This window comes from Simochromis diagramma, unplaced genomic scaffold (assembly GCF_900408965.1).
Source record: "Simochromis diagramma unplaced genomic scaffold, fSimDia1.1 OVJJ01000766.1, whole genome shotgun sequence".
NCBI classification, from domain to species: Eukaryota; Metazoa; Chordata; class Actinopteri; order Cichliformes; family Cichlidae; genus Simochromis; species Simochromis diagramma.
Genome location: NW_024386828.1, coordinates 345,836 through 367,723, shown reverse-complemented (window position 1 = coordinate 367,723; position 21,888 = coordinate 345,836). Strand labels below are relative to the sequence as shown.

Genomic DNA, 21,888 nt, shown 5'->3' with positions numbered 1-21,888 from the left:
TGCATACACAGTTATTGTGGTTCATTTCATTATGTCTTGGATTTGTCTGAATGTTGTGCCTGCTCCTTTATCAGTCTTTGCTTCCTGCATGTACAGCTTATGTGATTATTGACCAGGAGGGTTTGCAGTTTCATCAAAACACGAGTTGTTTGTTGCTTTCATTATGACTTGGCTGACTATGGCTGCTTATACATTGCAGAGTCAGACTATTACATTAATAAGCAATTATTGAGCCTGGATAGCTCAGGTGCTAGAGCATCAGACTTTTATTCTAAGGGGCCAGGGCTCAAGTCCCTGTTTGGGTGCCGATCTTTACAGAATTTCGCAGAGGAACCCACCCGAGAGATTAATAAAGTTTTATCTTATCTTGTGTAATGTAGGGGAGAAATTCTTATAGTGACAAATATTTGATATGATTGCCAAGTTGTCAAAGCACCGTGTCAGGTCTTTGAAAACTGTAATGCCCTTTCAGCTTCCTGCTGGACTAAACATGCCTTGTTGTTTCTTTCAAATCTGTCTAAACACATGCATGTTGTATTAGTTGATGAATTAAAATGGAAAATGGTGCTTTTGCCACTGAAGTCTGAATATGTGCCACTGGGAATGCAGTACTAGTTGACTTCTTTTTGCTTTCCCCCCAGTATGCTATGATTTGCAGTTGTTGATTTTCGGGTGGAGGTGGATCCAAAATTATTTGCAATTGGTTTACAGGACTGGTGAAGGACTCTTGTTTCTGGTCACCAGGGAGAGTCCGTATCACAAAGGCTGTGAAGGATGCAGCTGCTGTAGATCAGAGGTGCCAAACAGGGTAAGCATTTATTGAAAACACTAAAACAATGTTTTTCGAACATAAATATGAATAAAAACAGACAGGAATATTGTTTCAGAATAAATACACTTAGAATAAAGAATAACTTCTAATAACCGTCATAAGTTTTCAAACATGTCTTTTCCTGTCGTTGTACCGTGCATCGATTTAATGTCCAATATTTCCTCTGAAACGGGCATATTGGAGTTCACTTCACGGATGAAGATGGCCAGCTGTGTAATGTCCATCATGTCTGTACTTTTATCCACAGCAACACAGTAAGCTATAAAGTATTTGCTTCTTTCACACAACTGTGTTCTTAAATCAGTGGTCATCTCACAAACCCGATCAGCAACCGTATTTCTACTCAAGCTCACATTTGCCAATATCTGGGTTACTGTTAGAGTTAACCCTAACACTAGCTCTTCTACTTTCTGTATGAGAACTGTGACTACATGGAAGGAGGTAACACAGACGATTCGACAAAGAAAGAAGGCACACAGACTAAATACACACAAAGGAGATTAGGGAAAGTGGAAACACATGAGGAAACAGCAGACACCACAGGGAAAGTGACACTAAAACACGCACACACACAGCAAGCTTGACGAACCAACAAGGGAGACTTAAACACAAGCATACTGAAAGTAAAAGACAGACCGCATAATGCTGTGAACAAGAACAGACAAGGCCGTAGAAGAAAATCTAAACCATGATGAAACTCAGCTAAAACCTAAATGATGATCAACACCAGAACTTAACATATGTTCATTATCATGGGAGAGAAGAAAAAACTATAAAAACAAATCAAAAAGATGGGTCGCAGACCCAGACCCTGACACAGAACAGAAACTGGACTTGATTGACACTCTGAATTATTGAATCTGTAGATTTTGTCTCATTAGCGCTTTATTTTGCCGAGCCATGAATAACAATATGAATGAATGAATCTATATAAAAAGGATCTTGCAGGCATATAAATGTATGCTGGGCTGGATGTGGCCCACGGCCTCGAGTTTGACACGTATCCTCTAGATACTGAACAACTACAGAAAACTACATTTCTCCTGTGGCCTGCAGTTTCTGCATCTCACTGTCTGAAATACACAATGTAAACATCACTTTAATACTTTTTGCTTGTTGGAATAATGAACTACAGAAAGACGTCATCTTACCTAATAACTGCTGAGCACTGTTTGACTGGGACACAATGGGCACCTCTGCAGTCGACTCTGAATCTATATAGAAATGATCTCGCGGGCCGGATATAAATGTACGTTGGACCAGATGTGGCCCGCAGGCCTCGAGTTTGACACACATGATGTAGATTGACGGGTTTGTAAACGAGATAATGAAAGATTATATTAGGTAAACCTGTACAACTGCTCACCGATGCAAATATTTAATTAGCCAATCACATAGCAGTAGCTCCACGCATTTATGGACGTAGATAGGGAAAAGAAGTTTAACAGGTTTGGTTGTTGGTATTACACAGGCTGCTCTGAGTATTTCAGAAACTACTGGGATTTTCTACACACAGCCATCTGTAGGGGTTACAGAGAAGGTTTTAGACTTGACAAATATTCAGAGAACAGCAGTAACGCCTGAAAGCACAATTCTTATTACAGTGTTTAAAGAAATCAAAGATACTTGTAAAAGTTTTTTTTTAACTCTAATAACACATTCAAGATGAACACGTTGGCAGTGATGTTGCCACAGAGACGTTTTCCTCTACACAAATCACTACAGTTACTTTAGCTTCAGCGTTGTTACATCACTACAGAAAACCTAGAAGCAAAAACACATTTGTGCTTGTTTCTTGAACTCTAAGAACTATAAAAATGGATGATTTTGAGATTGATGATGGTCTCGATTGCTTTAGTTTCTCTGTTTTAAATATGATACAAGACCAGAATTAATGAGAGGTGCAGACACACAGACGTTCTGCTCAAGATTAGATACAAAATGCAGCTGTAAGAATAGGAAATGTGTATATAGTTTCAAATGTTCTTGGTTTTAAAGTGAATGTTTCCAGACATTCATCCACTTGAAGCGAGATATTTCAGTCTATTTCAATTAAAACATTGTCTTCTGGCAGGAAAAAGTGCAATACAGTCTTTGAATGAAGTGTGCAGAGTGACTGAGGAACAATGCTTTATTAATTAGTAGGGAAACATCACATACATACATAAATAAAGACAGATAAACATAAAAATGTCCTCATATGAAAACACAACTTGAATTTTCCAAGTCAGACAGAAAGTGTCTGTTTTTAATCAGAGTTATAAATATCTCCTTGTTTAAACTGATCATGTTTTTTAAAAAAGACACCACCGCTCTCAAAGATTAGTTATGTCAGGCTTTATAAAAACACAATTAGTATTGTAGTAATATTATTATTTCTATATAAGTCCAGCCTGGATTAAAGAGATTCTGCAGCACGGTTCGTGCAGTTAAAGGTGCTTGTGCATCGAAAAGGCATTCAGTCACATGACCTTTAAAAACTGCAGAATTTTCAGGATACTCCAAAGATGTACATCTTTATAGCTGCAGATATTTCTCTTTCAAAAAGGAAAAAAGTACCACAGGAATAAATCAAAGGGAGTACAAATAAAATGAAATTAGATTTTATTCACTCCGTTTTTTAGCTCCCCTCCTTTCAATTCAGTGTTTAAATTTGCAGTTTGTATGTTGGTTGTAATAGTTTCTTTCATACAATACGGCGTACCCCTTACTCTCATAGTAGGAGCCTTTAGTCTGTGGATTAACGGACAGACTGACTCAAGTGTCTGTAGGCCTAATAGGAGAGATCAAGTCATGGCTACGGCCACCAAAGTATTCAGAACTGCTAGTGTTAGTGTGGTTTTGACTGAAAGCTTGTTAGCAATCACGTCACAGGCTGTAGTCATTTCCCGACTCATCCAGAGATCTCAGAGCTTCACTCTGACCAAAACAAAAAGGTCTGTGATTTCTGATAAGACATCGGCTTTCCTGAGGTCGTGAGGAGAGGTCATTATTGTCATTAATCTTGGAATGTACTCTCAATTAATAGATTTAGAAAGAATACAAATATACCTTGAAAACAAGTTGTTTTTTCCCTCTGTGGTTGTTTAAAGTACATTACAAGGACAATATAGTACAAAGAAAACGTAGTGAACTTTTCAGCTCCGCTGCACTTAAACCTTATAATAACAAACAAACAAGGTAACAAACAAGATTTAAATCCATACGAGACAATCTCATTGTATCTTCCTTTATTACTCAAATTAAACTTGAACATTTTAAAATGTATCTACATTTCATAATGGAGTGTATCTCCTGACTTTCCTGAAGGAGGAGTGATTAGGAAAAAATCCTCAAAATGGTAAAAATGGCCTGTATTTATATAGCGCTTTACTAGTCCCTAAGGACCCCAAAGCGCTTTACATATCCAGTCATCCACCCATTCACACACGCATTCACTCAAAACAAAACAACCAAGAGTTTATCTCCAGCGCGGCCTTGTGGGCAAGACCGAGTCCTGAGAATGAGCGGACTTGTCACTGTCACTGTCATTCCGTCTGTGGCCTTTAGGGGGAGCCAGCAAGTCGTGGCGCGATGCACGAGGAGATGATTTGACGCTCTGAGACTTCCTCTGTGAGGAGGGGGAGAGTTTTTGGACATCTGAGGATCTTGCTGACGCATGGACTCTTAGTGATCTTGATCGCGTAATAGGCAAGGAGGTGCTGGATGGGGTAACAGGGGAGGAGGTGTTGGAAGAAGGTTTGGGGGAGGGGTCTGACTCAATGTTGGGGGAGTGGGAAGCAGCAGGAACAGCAAGGTTGGTGTGAGTACGTCTGAAAGAAGAAGAGGCTGTGCTCCGTGCAAAACCTGGAAACACAGATGATGAAGAGCTAGTGGCTTTGCGCAAAGGAGTGGCAGGAGCACTGACGCTGCCTCCTGCTCCACTTCTTCCACCCTGAGAGAGTGCCCGCAGTGTGGAGCGACAGATCTTCTCCTCCTGCTGGGCTTTAGGTTTCATTAAGGGCTTTTGGCTGGACATCTTTCCCTGAAAGTCCTTGTTCTGTTCTCGGGCAGATGGCTGAGTACCTGAAACATTCTGGTTCTTTGAGTCCTTTGGATCCAAAGTCTTGGGGATCCCAGATTGTCGGGATGAAGGAGCATTTGCAGGCCTCGCTACTCGTCGAGGGGAAGCACTGCTTCGTTTTGAGGGAGTCAGACTGGTGGGCACTGCGGTGCTGGAGGAGCCTCGATTCTTCTCTGTATGTTTGATTCTGGATGGACTTCTGTTGGTCCTGGATATTGGCACAACCCTCCTCATGTCCTTGTTCTCGGAGGTTGTGAGGGTCCGGATAGATTTGGATTTGCCAGATGCAGAGATAGTGTTTGGGGTAGGTTTCTTCCCATTAGTTTGGACTTTAGACGTAGGAAGGCTCTTGCTGGGTAGTTTAGATGGAGTTGCTGGTTGTGCTTTTACTTTGGTGGAAGAAGCTGCTTTTGCAGTTTTACTGGTTGAGTCTTTAGAAGCCATGTTGTTTTTGCTTTTCTCTTCTGTTGATTGTTTTGAGACGGTCACTCCATCACTGTTCCTGTTGGTGGACACTTCTGCTTCTTCCTCCAGTTCTTTATCTTTCTCAGAAGCATCTGCTGTGAGAGCAGGCACTACATTAGGTGTTGGAGGTTCTTTCAGGCGCCACACAGAGGAAGAAACAAGCAGTGATGTGTTAACACAGCGGGGGACAGGCACTGGTTGGCTGCTGATGGGTACAGGCACTGGTTTTTCATTGGCCGGTTGAGGTTCTGAAGGCATGTCATTGGCTAAAGCAGAGGAAGTTTGTTTGTTTCCTCCTTGGTTGTCACCCTTATGCTGATCTTTTTCAGTTTCTGCATAGGTGCTTTGTGTGTCACTTGTAGCCTCGCACACACCCGTCACACACCATACAACCACCTTATCCTCTTGCCCCTCATCGCCCTCTCTTGGTGTTGAAGAAGAGCTGAGCTCACCGACTTGCTCATCAGATTGTTTTGGATTTACAATCAGTTGGCAATTATTATGCACCTTATCCACTTGCAATTCATCCCCTTTCTCTTCTTCCAAATCTGTGATTGTCACATCATCTTGATGAAGACCAACATGTCTGTTTTCGCTATGACTTGTGAGGGTGTCGCCACTGCCAAACACTTTTAGCTCAGGAACCAACGTGCATTTGTCTAAAACCACCACCATGTTCCCTGTAGCAGTGGTGCTCTGCTGAAACCTCTTATCAGTGCAGTCAGTCTGCTGAGTTAAAACCAGTTCAACATCTTTTGGTTTGCTTGTTGTAAGTGTTGCATGGCTGCTTAAACCCATGCCAGGTTGATCACTGCTGCTTTTGTTGTTGTGTTCAGATTGCTGGTTTGAGTCAGAGGTTTGACGCCTCGTCTGGGGATCCTCAGCCCTTCCCATGAAGGTGGCACGGATGTCCCTCCGGTGGTCCTCCTTGGGCTCTCGCACTCTAGGGCCTCTGTCTGGGGCCTGGATCTCCTCCATGCCTGCTTCATGCCCTGGGGGACGGGGCTATGGCTCGCTACATCCTCTTGCAGACCATTACATGTGGAAACCATTTGAATACAAGCGCGCTGATCCACACAGGTATGCACACGGGTGTTCACTGCTCGTAGATTTAAACCTTTCTTGGCTGCTACTTCGAAGCACATTGTGCGCTGTCTGTCCTGCGTGCTGCACAACAACATTGAATATTTAGTATTTACTGCTGTTTACACTTAGCTAGATTAATGCGATGGTGTTGTGTTTAGTATGTTGCTTTGTTTTTTGTTTGTTTTCTATTCTTCTCTCAACAGGTGATCCAGGAGATTTTTATTTTTTTTCTCCCCCCCTTTCTCACTGTCCCTCTCCCCTTCTGTTTTTCTTTTCCTTCCTCTTTCTTTCTCCCTTTCCTATCCCTCACTCATGTCTGTCCCGTCTGTAACATCTGAAAATAAAATATAATAAATAATAAAAACAAAGATCGATCAAATGGACCAATAAGGTAATGCCACGATGATCCATTTGGCAAAGTAAATCCATTGGGTATCCTTGTTGGTCTTCAGACAACAATTCTGACGGCTAAAGAACCAAATGGGACAGGCAAAAACCCCCCAAAAAAACCAAAAAAAAAACCCCACAGTCTTATTCTGATCATCCAGACAGATTCACTGGATGTTATCAGGTCCTGAGTAGAGAGAGTCTGACTGGACGTTTTTACTGGGAGGTGGAGTGGAGAGGGGAAGCAGTTTATGTCGCAGTTGCATACAAGAATATCAGCAGAGCAGGGAGCTCTGATGAATGTGGATTTGGATGGAATGACAAAACTTAGGTCTTAACTTGTAACACAGAAAATTTTCAATTTTGGCACAACAGCCAACTGCCTGTAGCTTCACTTCGGTGGGCTCACGTCGCGTCACTCCTGTGGTGATTTCTCCTTTCAGTTGTGCGCATTTAGGAGTTTTTTCGTGGATGTTTCTCATCGAGTTAACGATGGAGGCTGGAAATGGAGACTGCTAACGCCAAGGGGGTGTTGGTCCTGCCCGCAGCACCGCTCGACCGCCAGGCCTGCGACCCCAACACCCGCTTCGCGGTGCCCGCTCAGGCCGGGGCCTGGGTGGCGCTCATAGCCCGGGGCAACTGCACCTACAAGGACAAGATCCGCCACGCTGCAGCCCACAACGCCTCTGCGGTGGTCATCTTTAATGTGGGCTCCACCAACACGAACGACACCATCACCATGCCTCACCCAGGTAGATGATGCTCTGCTTTATTCACCCAAATAAATGCGTGTCACGGTCCCCGTGTCTCTCTCGTTGGCCCACGCTGGCTACAGGTTTTGTTGTTGTTAGTTTTGGTTTTTTGTCTCTCCTCCTCCTCTCTGCCTGGGTGGAGCTCATTACGGGCTCTCACTCTTGGCCCACGCACCCGTGTGATGGTGTCCACCTGCGGCTGATCTGGCTGATTTCCCCAGCTGCTATTTAAGGCAGTGGCACAGAGCAGCTCACCTCTGGAACGTCGAACCACCTGAGTTCGTGCTCGCGGTATATTCAAAGAAGAATCGCCTACATGTGTTTTATGTTGTGGAACTAACCTTGACCTTCTGTCTGTAGATTCTGGACCGAATCACCGGACCTGTCCAAGTGGGGCAGTGTGTGGAGTGTTGGAGCGAGTGCGGCTGAAGAGGAGTGCGTGTGTGCGGAGGAGCGGTGGCGGTGACTGAGTGGAAAAGGAAGCGCGTGTGTGGATTCCCCCCCCCCCCTTCTCTCCCTGGAGCCCTGGACCCCCTCCCAACTCACTGTACATATATTTTGCACTAAGGTGATCCCTATTGTAAATAAATCCCCTTTTTGTTTCCTTGAAAGAACTGTCTGCGCGTGAGTCCGTTCAGTAGCCATGACAATGCGCATTTAACTCAATTTCCTCCCTCTGTGAAGGAGGCTTTGCTTAGCTTTTCTAAGTTGGGTAGTTTTCTGCTGGGGTGAATAGAATAGAATGCCTTTATACAACCGTATAGTCACAATAATGACATACAGAGCATCTCCTACTCAGTGCAAACATGCTGGGGGGAGGCAAGTTCTGCAGCACTATATACATATGGAAAGCATTAACAGGGGGAAAATATATATACATAGGATTGGTATTGCACAGTGGTGGTTCTTAGAGGAAATGGGAAGAAAAAAATTTGGGGGGGGGGGCTGTGTTATCGGTGCATGTTGGATTGTTTTATATGAATGTTGAATTTGTTTTATTGGAATTGAGTTCGATTTTCACTGATGGAGGATTCAAGTGTAAAAATTGGATCTACCAACAGTTTATTTTCTTTGGTATTATAATTAAATATATTGTCCTCTTTTTGTATGACAGAGGCAGGAATTTCTCTGTCCTGGATGTAAATTTGTCCAGTAAATTGTTGAAACTGTCAAATAAACCTTGTTTGTGTTTTGTGATTTAAAACATAACCCAGTGTTCCCAGCTAATGTAGAGAGGTCTGTGTTCAAAACACTCATGTGTGGAAATGTATCAGTAGTGTGTGTTGGGAGCTGATAACAAGCAAAGACAGCCAGGAAATGTGTTTCCTTGATAATTGTTCTTTTATCATTGCTGGTTAATTCTGTCTCTGGTGTCTCTGGGGGAGTGTAGTTTGTGGCTCGGCTGCAGGGGAGGAGTGCAGCAGTGTGTTCAAGGGAGGCTGGTTGTCACAGCCAGCAAGCATCATCTCAGCATACCTTCCCTATTTTAGTAGCTGCTGGAGGAGGAGAGAAGTGAGCTGAGGGTGAGGCAGCTGGACAAGCAGCACAAGAGTGAGCATTGTGGGAAGTGTAAAAACACATGGTACGATCCAGAGGATTTCTGAAACGGGTTTCCAGCCTTACGTTTCCAGTTTGAGTTAACAACACATTCCCTGAATGGCCTTCATCAGCTTCCAGCTGAAGCAGAATAAAGTGTAACACAACTGATGATGTGATGCACAATTCCCTAGATCACAGCGAGTGTGTTGCACATTGGTGTGGGAAGCATCAAATTTAACAGGCATGCACTGCTTAGTGTTTTTGTGTGATGGGAATGAAATACGAAGATGTGTTAACACTCACAGTCTGACCATTTGTGTCTCATAGCGATCGTGGAAAACATATGACATAAATGATATCATGACTCTGCTCACTCGGTGGGTTTGGGCAGTGTGAATAAGCTGCAGGGGAAACATTCCTGCAGGGGAATCAGCAGGTGTAACGCTGCCAAACCGGAGGTGAAACATTGTTTAAAGGGGAAGGATACACTCTTCATAACCAGCAAGAAGACTTTTTGCCAGAAATAGAATTGGAAGAGATAGAAATCAGATATTGTCTCAGAGTTGCTGACTGAAGGTCTGTGATGCTTCTTTATCAATTAATCTCCATTTGTTAAACGATGCTGTCAGTGGGCGTCATCCACACAGTGCCTCTCTGACAGAAACAGTCGTGTGGATCAGGGATTCCCAGCCCCGCTGCATCCACAGTGACTGATTATGGAAAGCAGGGTCCTGTCATTTGATTATGTCCAGAGAAACTCCATGTGACGTTTGATGTTGGTCACCATTTAGCGCTGAGTTACATAACAGGGCTGACTGCTCTGTAGCACCGTAAGTGGTGTTCTTTTGAGTCGCTCTGCTGCTGAGTGAAGTAACAGCTGTTTCTCTGACAGCTGGAAACCCCTTCAGGGATCCCTGGCAGGCCTACACTAGGGCTGCCACGATTAGTCGACTAGTCACGATTACGTCGACTATCAAAATCGTCGACGACTAATTTAATAGTCGAGGCGTCGTTTATTCGCAGGAATAAGTAGTAGGATTTAAGAGTGTAATAACGGACTGAAACAGAAGATGGCAGCACTGCGTATACAAGGATGCCAGGAAGGGGGGGAAAAGCCCTGAGTGGTTGGTTTGCTTTAAATCCAGCCTCCAATTTCACGGCCCGCTACCAAACAACTCACGGACAGTACCGGTTCGTGAGTTGTTTGGGGACCGCTGGATTAGAGCCACATGAACTACATTACAAAGCCATACTAGTGACAGAGAAAGGGGACTTAACCAAAGGGAAGTGGATTTTTAAATATAAGCCCACTAGATATCCTTGCTTCAATAATGTAGATTTATTTTTTATTCATCTTGATATTTGAAACCTATTCCTGTTCCTAGTAATTGGTGGTTGTTGCTCATGGAGTTCTACTCCTTTTTTTTAATTGACAAATATTTTAGGCCAAAATGATGACATCAATCAATCAATATTTATTTCTATAGCTCATGTAAAAAGTACAGTGTCCATCAAAGTGCTTCTCACCTGTCCTCATCTTCAGGTGCGAGCGAGGTCGTCGCCATCATGATCCCGGAGCCAAAAGGCCGCGAGATCGTATCGCTGTTGGAACGAAATGTGACGGTCACCATGACAATCACCATCGGGACGAGGAACCTGCAGAAGTACGTGAGCAGGACGTCGGTGGTGTTCGTATCGATCTTCTTCATCGTGCTGATGATCATCTCCATCGTCTGGCTCATCTTCTGCTACATCAAGAGGTTCAGATACACCAATGCGGGAGACCAGAACCAGGCGCGAACACGGGTCTGCGTCTCCTGCTGTTCTGCTTAGTTTATGAAGACAATGAAGATAATGATAATGTGAGACACTTACTGACATGTACAGATGGATTTTCTAAGTATGAATGCAGGTGTCTTCAAACCAAGACAGGAGCATCTGTTGCATCTGCTTTTCTGTTCTGAGTGAGAGACGTGTACCTGTTAAACTTCAAACAGATGAAGGCGAAGAGTTTAATAATAAACATTTCCATCAGGTGATGGTTCAGTTTAATATCACACTGTGATGGATTTAAAAGAATTGTAAGTGAATAAAAAAGATGTAAGTGTGAAAACCTGGTTGTAAAACTTTTTTTTTTTAAATTTCTATATTTACATTTTCATTTAATCTTTTTTCAGTATCAATTTTTTTCACTTTCAATACAAACCTTTTCAGTACATTTATTTCAGTTTCAATATTATTTTTCAGTTTCATTTTAAGGTGGCATTTGTGCTGTGGCCCTCTGTTTTTAAGCTGTGTTAATGTTTATCAGAATTCCTTCTGTGATATATATTTAGCTGGAATCTACACATTTATTTGAAGAAAACATTTTTTTTATTTAGCTGTAATTCTAAAGATTTCTAAGTGTTCACTGATGCCTTATTTGTGCATACAATCTGTTATTGTAGTTAGTTTTATGTCTTGGATTTGTCTTAATTTTGTGCTCCTTTATCAGCCTTTTTTTCCTGCATGTACAGCTTATGTGATTAATGGCCAGGAGGGTTTGCAGTTTCATCAAAACATGAGTTGTTTGTTGCTTTCATTATGAATTTGCTGACTATGGCTGCTTATAAAAGTCAGATTATTACATTAATATGTTATTAATATCTGTATATTGATTTAATTTTGCTGTCAGACAGTTTAGTGTGTAGCAGCAAGGGTTGTGTGGTTTTATTGTTTGTTACTGCCTGGAGTAATCAAAGTACAGTTTGACTTTTCGTGCTATAGCATACAAAGAGCACCACGCTGGGGTGTCACCTCTGAATGAGCTGGGTGTGGAGTTAGTCTCAGGTTTTGTGCTGGACTATATGCACCTTGTGTGTCTGAGGGTCATGCGCAACCTTATTAATCTTTGGGTAAAAGGTCCCTGAACATGCAGACAGTCTATGCAAATTCTACCTGTGATTTCAGCATTCATGCTTTCTTTCAGGCAATATTTTCAAGGACCCAAGTCTCTCCTTGTAATTAGCATGTAGAAAGCAACTGAATTAAGACAATTTTTGTTTCAAACAGGTCCTGTTGTTTTACTTATGTATGTATGTAATGTACCAAGCCAAATGTATAGACACTTTATACTTTTATCTATATCTAAGTCTTGATTTGTGTAATGTAGGGGGGGAATTCTTATTGTGACAAGCATTTTACAGGATTGCCAAGTTGTTGCACCGTGTCAGGTCTTTGAAAACTGTAATTCAGCTTCCCGCTGGACTCAACGTGCCTTGGAACTTACTTTGTTTCAAATCTGTCTAAACACACACATACTAGTTGACTTCTTTTTGCTTTCCCCCCAGCATGCTATGATTTGCAGTTGTTGATTTTCTGGATGGTGGAGGTGGATCCAAAATTCTTTGCAACTGGTATCACTCAGCATTTTTCTTTTTGCAGCATTTTTCTTTTTGCAAGTGTTTTCTGAAGTTGCAGCCCGTTTGGCCTCTCAGGGTGTGGAGTAGGGAAATTATTTTACTGCCATTGTTAAATAAAATTATCATTACCATTGCATTAATAATATAATCTGTAGTTTATATTGCGTTTAGAGGTTGAACAGTGTGTGTCTTTCAGAAAGACTTAAGTGGCAGGAAACAGGCTTGGAGAGTTTGCAGAAGTGAAACCAGGAAGTTATTTTGAGCAGCAGGCTAAGACGAGGCTTTAACAATGTAACAGATAGCTTTAAGAAGGCCTTAAGATGTTATGCATACAGTTATTATGTTGACCTTGTATTTCAGGTGCAGTTATGACCATTTTATACACAATGCATATCTGTGCTTATTAAAGAGTTGGAGCTCGGTCAATTAATTGGAGGTTGGAAGCTTTGTTCGGCGCGATGTCCGGACAATCTATTGTGCAAGTGACTTGGAGCCATAGAAGGATAATTGCAGTACATGCTTACAAAACATTTATATCAGGTCATTTTATATTAAGCTTTTAGTAGAGGCTCTTGATTAAAACATTTATTTAGTAGAAGACATACATATAGTCTCAGTGAGCCTCTGGTCTGGTGAAAGGTCAGAAGTGCAACAGGTGAATTGAGAAAGAGCATTTAAGGACAAGAGACAGTTAGTAGGTGAAGAGGTGACACAAAGAGCATGTGAGGTCGTGACACACACACACGAGTTAGATTTATTTAGAGAGGTTCGTCATGTCTGGCTGTAACGGTGAAAGGGTCTCGGTAAAGGAGGAACCGTTCCTTGTCTTCTCGGCAAGAAAGAGGAACTGAAAGGTTGACCGGAGGAATCGGCCATGAAAATAGAAGATGATGTTCTTTTGAACTGTGTAAAAGTCAGTGTTGTTTTGATATTGACGTATGTCTATATCCTGTCTGTGACGCATGAAGGGGCGTCAGTAAATCAAACCCTGATGCTATAAAAATCTGTTTATGCTTTGATTAAGTTGAAGATCAATTGCTGTCTGTGTACAGAATGGTCTTCCCACGCGTGTATTCATTAAAATCATCGTTTGACTTCACCCGGCCGGATCAGTGTGGTTATTCTTCGATCACCTCTTGTACCCTTCCTCAATATTGTACCCTTAACATTTGGGGGCTTCGTCCGGTTATTGAGGAGGGAGAGTTGGAGGTTTAGACGGAGAAATCCGGGGTCCAAGGTGGTCGGACGGGCAGACATGAGTGCCAGTGGTCGAAGTGAGTGGGCATAAGCCGGCTTATCCAAAGGTAAGGCACTACCTGTTGAATTATTTCCAAAGTGTGCCAAATTGGACATGATAAAATTTAAGTCTACTCACTGAAATTACTGGTGGATGTCTGTTTTGATTTTGATGAGAATCTCATGACAGTACTGAGGATTTAAAGCAGTTGGACTGCTGGAAAGGATTTAATGCGGTTGGACCGCTAAAAGGATTTAATGCGGTTGGACCGCGGAAAGCAAAGCAGTTGGACTGCTGGAAATGATTTTAGTAGGTTAGGGAATTTGGTTATTTTTTGGTTATAAGGTTGGACCTGCTTCAGTCTTACGCTTTGTTGGGTGTTTTACTGTTGTTCCAGAATATTATAAATTACACAAGAACGCCAGTTGGACTGGTAGGAAGCGCAGTTCTCGGAGGTAATGCTCCCTCCTGGCCGAGGACGCTTGGCCCTGACCTATCGGCGAATAGGGTTAGTACGGTCGGCAACCGGGGAGAACTTGGGAACCTCCAAAATAGCTAGTGGTTGGACCACTTTACCGTTTGGAACGGTAATCTGCGCTTTTTTGGGCAGCAAAGGTTGGACCTTGGGTGTTGGACACTCTTAAATTGAGTTAGGGACTTTAGAGATGAGGCCAGAAACTGTTGGACAGATACTGGTTAATTGATTACAAAAAAGTTGGACTTTATCGGTTAGACCGTTAACTTAAATTTGTCGAAATTGGTTAGGCGCTAAAGCTGACAGATCTGACAGTGGTTGTAAATATAAGACGTCTTTGTAATATAAAATAAGAGAGTTTGGTGTGAGAGGTATTTCTTTGGTGATGTAAAGTAGGATGTTTTAAAGTTTGAAAGTGTTTTTAATTTAAGTGATGCATGAGTGATATTATAAGAGTTTGAGTTTCTTTTTCTTTCAGTTCAAAAACACATAAGTACATACACTTGGTACACCCGTTTACTCTTTGACTTTATTAAAACAGATGGTGTATTTGAGTTTGAATTTCAGTAATTGTATGTTGATATGGTAATTTAGTTTTATGTTAGGTGAAGGAGATGTCCATCTCTGCATCTTGCAGGATTGAAAGTGAGCACGTTGAAGGTTGTGATGTGAATGCTGTGAGTACTCGATTTGAATGATTCTGTGTGATTTGTACAAAGTAATAAAGAACTAATAATAACTCATAGGCAAGTGTGTGAACAGAGGAAGTCTGAGAGAGAAGTGTGTGCGTAGGCAAACTGCAGAGTGTGCGTGAAATAAGGGTGTATTGTTTACATGAAGATTTAGTAGAACTAAAGTAGAACGTTACAAACAAACAGATAAAAAGTAAAATGAAGAGAGAAAATAACTGACAATTACATTAATGAATAGAAAACACACATACACAAATTGTTACATGTGAAATTATTCGAGGAAAGAATCAGGAGTGAGATAGTTTAATATAAGATGCAATGAAGGAAGCAGCTTACACTCCAGAGCCAGTGTGTTCCCTCCCCTGCCCACTTGGTCCCCATATCAGGCGAGTATGGAAGGCTGGATAGCCCATGACGGGTAAGATCCCACCTCGAAACCCTGGGACAACCTAAGGCAGGCACAGTCACGATTACTCGGCCCCACTCAGTCCCTGTGAGCTCAGACTCACTGGTGAGATGAAGTGAAGAAGACGGGACCTCAAGGGTAAAGCCGCTGGGCTGAGGCAAAGGTGGAAAAGTGGCAAGTGGAGCCCTACCTTCTGGCTGAGGACAAGGAATGCTGCTATTTCAGGTGGGAAATCAAAATTTGGATTAGCAAATTTGGGAAGGAGAAAATTGACTGTTTAAAGGCAAAATTATGAAGGAGTCTGACACACTGGAAAAGCAACATATGCAAATTCACACACACAAACATAAAATACATTTGAGTTTGAAGCTGAGGAATAACTCAAAAGAAGCTATATGACAAAGGGAGTTATGGAAAAAGAAACGGTGATTAAAGTAGTTTTAAAAGAGTGACTTAGGAGTGCTCTCGTACTGAGTAATCAACGCTAGTGATCACTGTAGAAAGAAATAAAATAATTTAATAGGGAGATAATGTTTAAACATGTGTTTCTTGTTACAGCAACTTCTTGAGATATGACTCAGTATGCAAATTAGCTGGAGTGTGTGTGTGACTGAGACTTTCAGGAGAGGAAGCATAGCAGACAGAAGAGGAAGTATGGCAGAGATTTGGGTAGGAAATTTATAGTTTAGTGATTATATGTTGTCGTAAGGGGGTCTTATGCTGAATTTGAGTATGTTAAAGAGCATAAGGGGGTGATTTTTGTGTGCAAATTGTGTGGTTTTAATGAGACTTTCGGTGTATTGAGGAGGTGAAATTATGTGGTGGCAAAACTTTTGTGTGTTTAAGGTTGTTGTGGTGATGGGGTGATTCTGTCAGTTAGGTTTGGGTTGTTGTTGTTTTTGTTTTTAATAGAGGGAGTTTTAGGAAACATGGACATGTCTGAGAGGGGGCCCATTATTTTTGTAACAGTGCACTTAAAGAAAACCTGTCAGGTGATTTTGTTTTGTGTTTTCATGAGCTAATAATCAGCTCTATTTTTCTCACTTCTGTTTTAAGCAGGCCTGCAACAGAACTGACAAATTCTCGGGAGAGCAAATATAAGGGGGGCTTTCCAGATTACAATTGGCTGAGGAGAGCTACCTGTGGGGACTGTTCAGGTCGTAAGTCCCTGTAAAAAGGATTTTATGCGAGTCAATCCAGTCCAAAAGCATAAAGAAATATTTTCCTATGGAAAATAAAAAATGAATGAGCTCATTTTGCTGAGGGTGGAGGATCTGGTCGAACGGGAGGCTCCACTATTAGCAAATATATGGTGTGACTGCATGTGAGTGTGTGACTGGATGAAGGTGAGGATGAATACATGTGGACAAACAATTGGCTTTTACCAGAGAAACTTTCTGTTTTATTGACTGGTGTTAGATTATGGGATTATAGTATATTGTTGGGAGAATGCCAAATGTTAAAGGGGAAACATTTTTGATGTAACTCAGTTACCATTAATTGAAGAAATACATGACTGATAACTGTTCTGTTTTAAGTTTATTTTTATGACATAGATTGGAGCATGAGTGGGGAAAACTGAGCATTTTAAGTTTTGTATAGTATTGTGACACATTTCATGTGTCAAAATAAAGGGGGGATTTAGGGTTTAATAATTTAATTGTTTAATAATTTAGGAGCATTTTAGGACTTTTTGGGGTTTGTTGATCATTTGGGTATGGTAAAACTGTAACTGTTAGTTTTATCTTAAGGTTAAAGGATTAAAGTGAACTGAATCCTGTTTAGAAGATACAATGCCAGTGTTTTAAAGCTGTGTACAAATCTTAGAGGGAAATTGGGGGAAAATTAGTGAGGGTTCAAGGGGGAGAACAGGTTTGATTTCTTTTTTGATTTCTAGAAGAAGTGGTTATAATGTAGGCTTACACATACAGATATTACATAGATTTATTTTTAGGATAAAGGGGAGAGCTTATAAATAGAAATGATTTTTATACATATTCCATTTTTTGATATGAGTTATTGAAGTTATTGAAGGATTGCACGCGCTTACAGACACAGAGTCCAGAAACACACATGACAGTATTGAATCCAGGCAAAAGGCCTCAAATTCATTTAGCTTTTAACTGAACTTAAAGACGGACCAAAGAGGAAGGAAAGCATATGTTTTGGTTAAGTCTGATAAACTAGAATTAGAAGGTATTTTTACATTAAGAGGAGCAAAATGAAATAAAAAGGTTATACCAAAAAACAGGTTATAACATAGGAAATGTGAGGTTTCAAAATGAAGTTAGTGTAATACACAGGAGTTGTTTTTAGGCAGCATTTAGCTATGATGAAATGTATACAGGAGTAATTGCTTATATGCTTAAACTTAATTGATTAAAGTGGTTGTTTTTCTTTAGGAGCTTTTAGTAGAATAGGCTGGTTCTAATGATTTTTTTGTTAAAAAGGTGACTTAAGTTAGGGAGGAACTTGACAGGATGTTGATGATCAGATAAGGGCTTAAAGAGTTTTAAAGGGATGAGTAACGTTGAAGAATATATATAAATACAAGTCAATAAGTTAAGAACATAATTAGGATCAGGCTTTTGATTAAAGAGTCCCAAATAGGATAAGTTAGGGAGATGCAGGAAAAGGTGTTTTGTTTCCTTTGCAGAAGATCTCGGTGACCACAGGGGGGTGAGGATCCTGGCGGTCCGAGGCTTGGTGAACCACCAGAGAGGGACCAAGGAAACCTAAGCTTACACATGGAGTGTTCTCGAATGGGAGCTGGTGTTTATTACTGGACCAATTAGATGACATGAGGTTGTCTGATTTGCTGAGCGAGGACACAATGTATTGCGACCTCTGGTGTGCCAGAGGTCGAGAGAGGGAATGTGGAGTAGGGAAATTATTTTACTGCCATTGTTAAATAAAATTATCATTACCATTGCATTAATAATATAATCTGTAGTTTATATTGCGTTTAGAGGTTGAACAGTGTGTGTCTTTCAGAAAGACTTAAGTGGCAGGAAACAGGCTTGGAGAGTTTGCAGAAGTGAAACCAGGAAGTTATTTTGAGCAGCAGGCTAAGACGAGGCTTTAACAATGTAACAGATAGCTTTAAGAAGGCCTTAAGATGTTATGCATACAGTTATTATGTTGACCTTGTATTTCAGGTGCAGTTATGACCATTTTATACACAATGCATATCTGTGCTTATTAAAGAGTTGGAGCTCGGTCAATTAATTGGAGGTTGGAAGCTTTGTTCGGCGCGATGTCCGGACAATCTATTGTGCAAGTGACTTGGAGCCATAGAAGGATAATTGCAGTACATGCTTACAAAACATTTATATCAGGTCATTTTATATTAAGCTTTTAGTAGAGGCTCTTGATTAAAACATTTATTTAGTAGAAGACATACATATAGTCTCAGTGAGCCTCTGGTCTGGTAAAAGGTCAGAAGTGCAACAGGTGAATTGAGAAAGAGCATTTAAGGACAACAGACAGTTAGTAGGTGAAGAGGTGACACAAAGAGCATGTGAGGTCGTGACACACACACATGAGTTAGATTTATTTAGAGAGGTTCGTCATGTCTGGCTGTAACGGTGAAAGTGTCTCGGTAAAAGAGGAACCGTTCCTTGTCTTCTCGGCAAGAAAGAGGAACTGAAAGGTTGACCGGAGGAATCGGCCATGAAAATAGAAGATGATGTTCTTTTGAACTGTGTAAAAGTCAGTGTTGTTTTGATATTGACGTATGTCTATATCCTGTCTGTGACGCATGAAGGGGCGTCAGTAAATCAAACCCTGATGCTATAAAAATCTGTTTATGCTTTGATTAAGTTGAAGATCAATTGCTGTCTGTGTACAGAATGGTCTTCCCACGCGTGTATTCATTAAAATCATCGTTTGACTTCACCCGGCCGGATCAGTGTGGTTATTCTTCGATCACCTCTTGTACCCTTCCTCAATATTGAACCTTAACAAGGGCCACCGTAGGTAAGGCATGTTCACTTCCTGTCATTTATGGGCTCAACTGTGCCTTGTATAGACCGTTAAAGGGGTTAAACCATATACGGGGTGAAGGGAGATAACCCTTTGGTGTTGTTAGATGTTTTTAAAACGCGTGTAACCAGGAAGTCACGTATACAAACACATACACATACACACACATACACGCACTCACATGCTCGCATATGCATGCATACACGCAAACACAGTGCCTTAGCTTTTACGACACACCATATGGGTTTTACAATGGGGTGTTTCTCTAACTGTTTTTACTGAATAACAGGCTGTGAGGGAAGGCTGGAGTTGAAGTTGAAGTTGGCTAGGATCAGGTGAGGAGCTTAAAGCTCTGGGATCCTGACTGGACTGGCTTCCTTCTCAAGTTAAAATGGACTGAGCTCTGAGTGTCTTGCTTTGTTCACGGGGATAAGTCTATGAGTTAGCGAGGTCTGCGAGTACAGACCTAACAATGTGGATTTATCCAGTCATTTTTAAAACGGAGCTCGGGACATAACCTGGTTCTGGCAGGTCATGTGTTCAAGTTTATGTGTTTAATAAACAGGTCAAAACAGCCTCTGTCACCAAACAGAAAACTCTAAAGTTTCAAGCGCAGCACTGCACGCTTATTTCCCTTCGTACTACATTCTGATATTCATAATGATCTGAACTTTCCACTCCACAGAGAAAACAATGACACTGTTGCACAGAATAAATGAAACACAATAATGAAAATCTGAGAATGTTACCTGTAATGTCAGGTTCTGTGTATTAAAAGTGAGTGAACGTATCCGTGGGAACTGATGTAACGACTGTGTTTTCCCAGCCATGTGGGGGAGTGTTTATAAACAAACAGAACTTCTTGTGGAGGACTTGGTTATCTGCGCATGCGTGAATCTGAGCCTCATTAAAAGTTAGTTAGTTTTCTGGTAAAACCTTTTTCAGTGTCGTGTTGTGTAAACTTTCCTCAGAAATCTGATGAAATTCATATTCACATAAATAATCTTTTTCTGTATCTGCTCGTTTGCAGTTCGTCCGGGATTCACATGAATTTCACCTTTGTGTATGTGGTATTGGAAAAAAAAATACTAACAGTAATATTTTTTTAGCATATGCCTTTATGGTGGGAACTCTGAAATGTGTTCAATTCCCACCATGGACACATTTCAATTCCTCAGGTGTTTTTTAGTGACTTCTACAGGGAGTGCAGAATTATTAGGCAAATGAGTATTTTGTCCACATCATCCTCTTCATGCATGTTGTCTTACTCCAAGCTGTATAGGCTCGAAAGCCTACTACCAATTAAGCATATTAGGTGATGTGCATCTCTGTAATGAGAAGGGGTGTGGTCTAATGACATCAACACCCTATATCAGGTGTGCAGAATTATTAGGCAACGTCCTTTCCTTTGGCAAAATGGGTCAAAAGAAGGACTTGACAGGCTCAGAAAAGTCAAAAATAGTGAGATATCTTGCAGAGGGATGCAGCAGTCTCAAAATTACAAAGCTTCTGAAGCATGATCATCGAACAATCAAGCGTTTCATTCAAAATAGTCAACAGGGTCGCAAGAAGCGTGTGGAAAAACCAAGGCGCAAAATAACTGCCCATGAACTGAGAAAAGTCAAGCGTGCAGCTGCCAAGATGCCACTTGCCACCAGTTTGGCCATATTTCAGAGCTGCAACATCACTGGAGTGCCCAAAAGCACAAGGTGTGCAACACTCAGAGACATGGCCAAGGTAAGAAAGGCTGAAAGACGACCACCACTGAACAAGACACACAAGCTTGAAACGTCAAGACTGGGCCAAGAGAAATATCTCAAGACTGGTTTTTCTAAGGTTTTATGGACTGATGAAATGAGAGTGAGTCTTGATGGGCCAGACGGATGGGCCCGTGGCTGGATTGGTAAAGGAGAGAGCTCAGTACGACCGACTCCAGCAAGGTGGAGGTTTTCTGTCCTTATTGTGTACTGACTGCACTCAGGTGTAAGGTCAGTAACACTTTTTAAATATCACAACACAGACTTCCTGTATCTCGTCCGTCAGCCTGAAATAAATAACGACCCACAAGAGCTTGAAGTGAGACTTTAATAAGGTGTTGTCATAACACCAGAAGGCGTGCAGTATAAATATCATAACTCAACAACAATGTAGGATTTTCAGATTCGTGTCACAAGTACGTCTGCTAAAAATCTCACATAAGTTTTAATTGTGTAATACTGATTTTACCATTAGAGGGAGCCACAGATCAAAATGTGTCCATCCAGCAGCAAAGAGGAAGGAAATGAAAGACCCTGAAGTTAACACGATGTGTTTCAGTCTGTAGAACAAAGTTAAACACGAACTAGAAATGTGTCCCACATTTCAGATATATACAAGTTTGTATGTGATGAAGCTGTTAACATCCACCAGGACACCAGTGAAGTACTGAAGGTACAGATGTGTTTTAGCTGCGCGTTAAACCAGCAGATGTGCCAGATGTGTGTGTGTCAGTATATTAAAGGTGTGTATTCTGTGTTGTGTGTGTATATATTTGTTAATAGTATAATAATACATAACATCGTCACAAGTA

The 21,888-nt window shown here is 41.3% G+C and overlaps 1 protein-coding gene and 1 long non-coding RNA gene across 2 annotated transcripts; both read left to right on the top strand.

The window, feature by feature from the left end:
• The first annotated feature begins 6,977 nt into the window (after positions 1 to 6,977).
• Positions 6,978 to 12,596, top strand: LOC120730819 (RING finger protein 150-like). Its single transcript, XM_040027353.1, has 2 exons — positions 6,978 to 7,585; positions 10,668 to 12,596. Exons 1-2 carry the CDS (start codon positions 7,339 to 7,341, stop codon positions 10,955 to 10,957), a joined length of 537 nt encoding a protein of 178 aa, XP_039883287.1. The 5' UTR covers positions 6,978 to 7,338; the 3' UTR covers positions 10,958 to 12,596.
• A 10-nt stretch (positions 12,597 to 12,606) lies between these two features.
• On the top strand, positions 12,607 to 20,109 carry LOC120730822. The gene is made up of 2 exons (XR_005695211.1): positions 12,607 to 16,681; positions 17,197 to 20,109. It is a non-coding gene; the product is annotated as an uncharacterized LOC120730822 (long non-coding RNA).
• Positions 20,110 to 21,888: the final 1,779 nt, after the last annotated feature.

Bases quoted from the DNA above. Each gene is read 5' to 3' on its own strand.
- LOC120730819 (XM_040027353.1), top strand. From the start codon at position 7,339: ATGGAGACTGCTAACGCCAAGGGGGTGTTGGTCCTGCCCGCAGCACCG. The intron at 7,586-10,667 runs GTAGATGATGCT...CCTCATCTTCAG, and splicing joins CATCACCATGCCTCACCCAG to GTGCGAGCGAGGTCGTCGCC.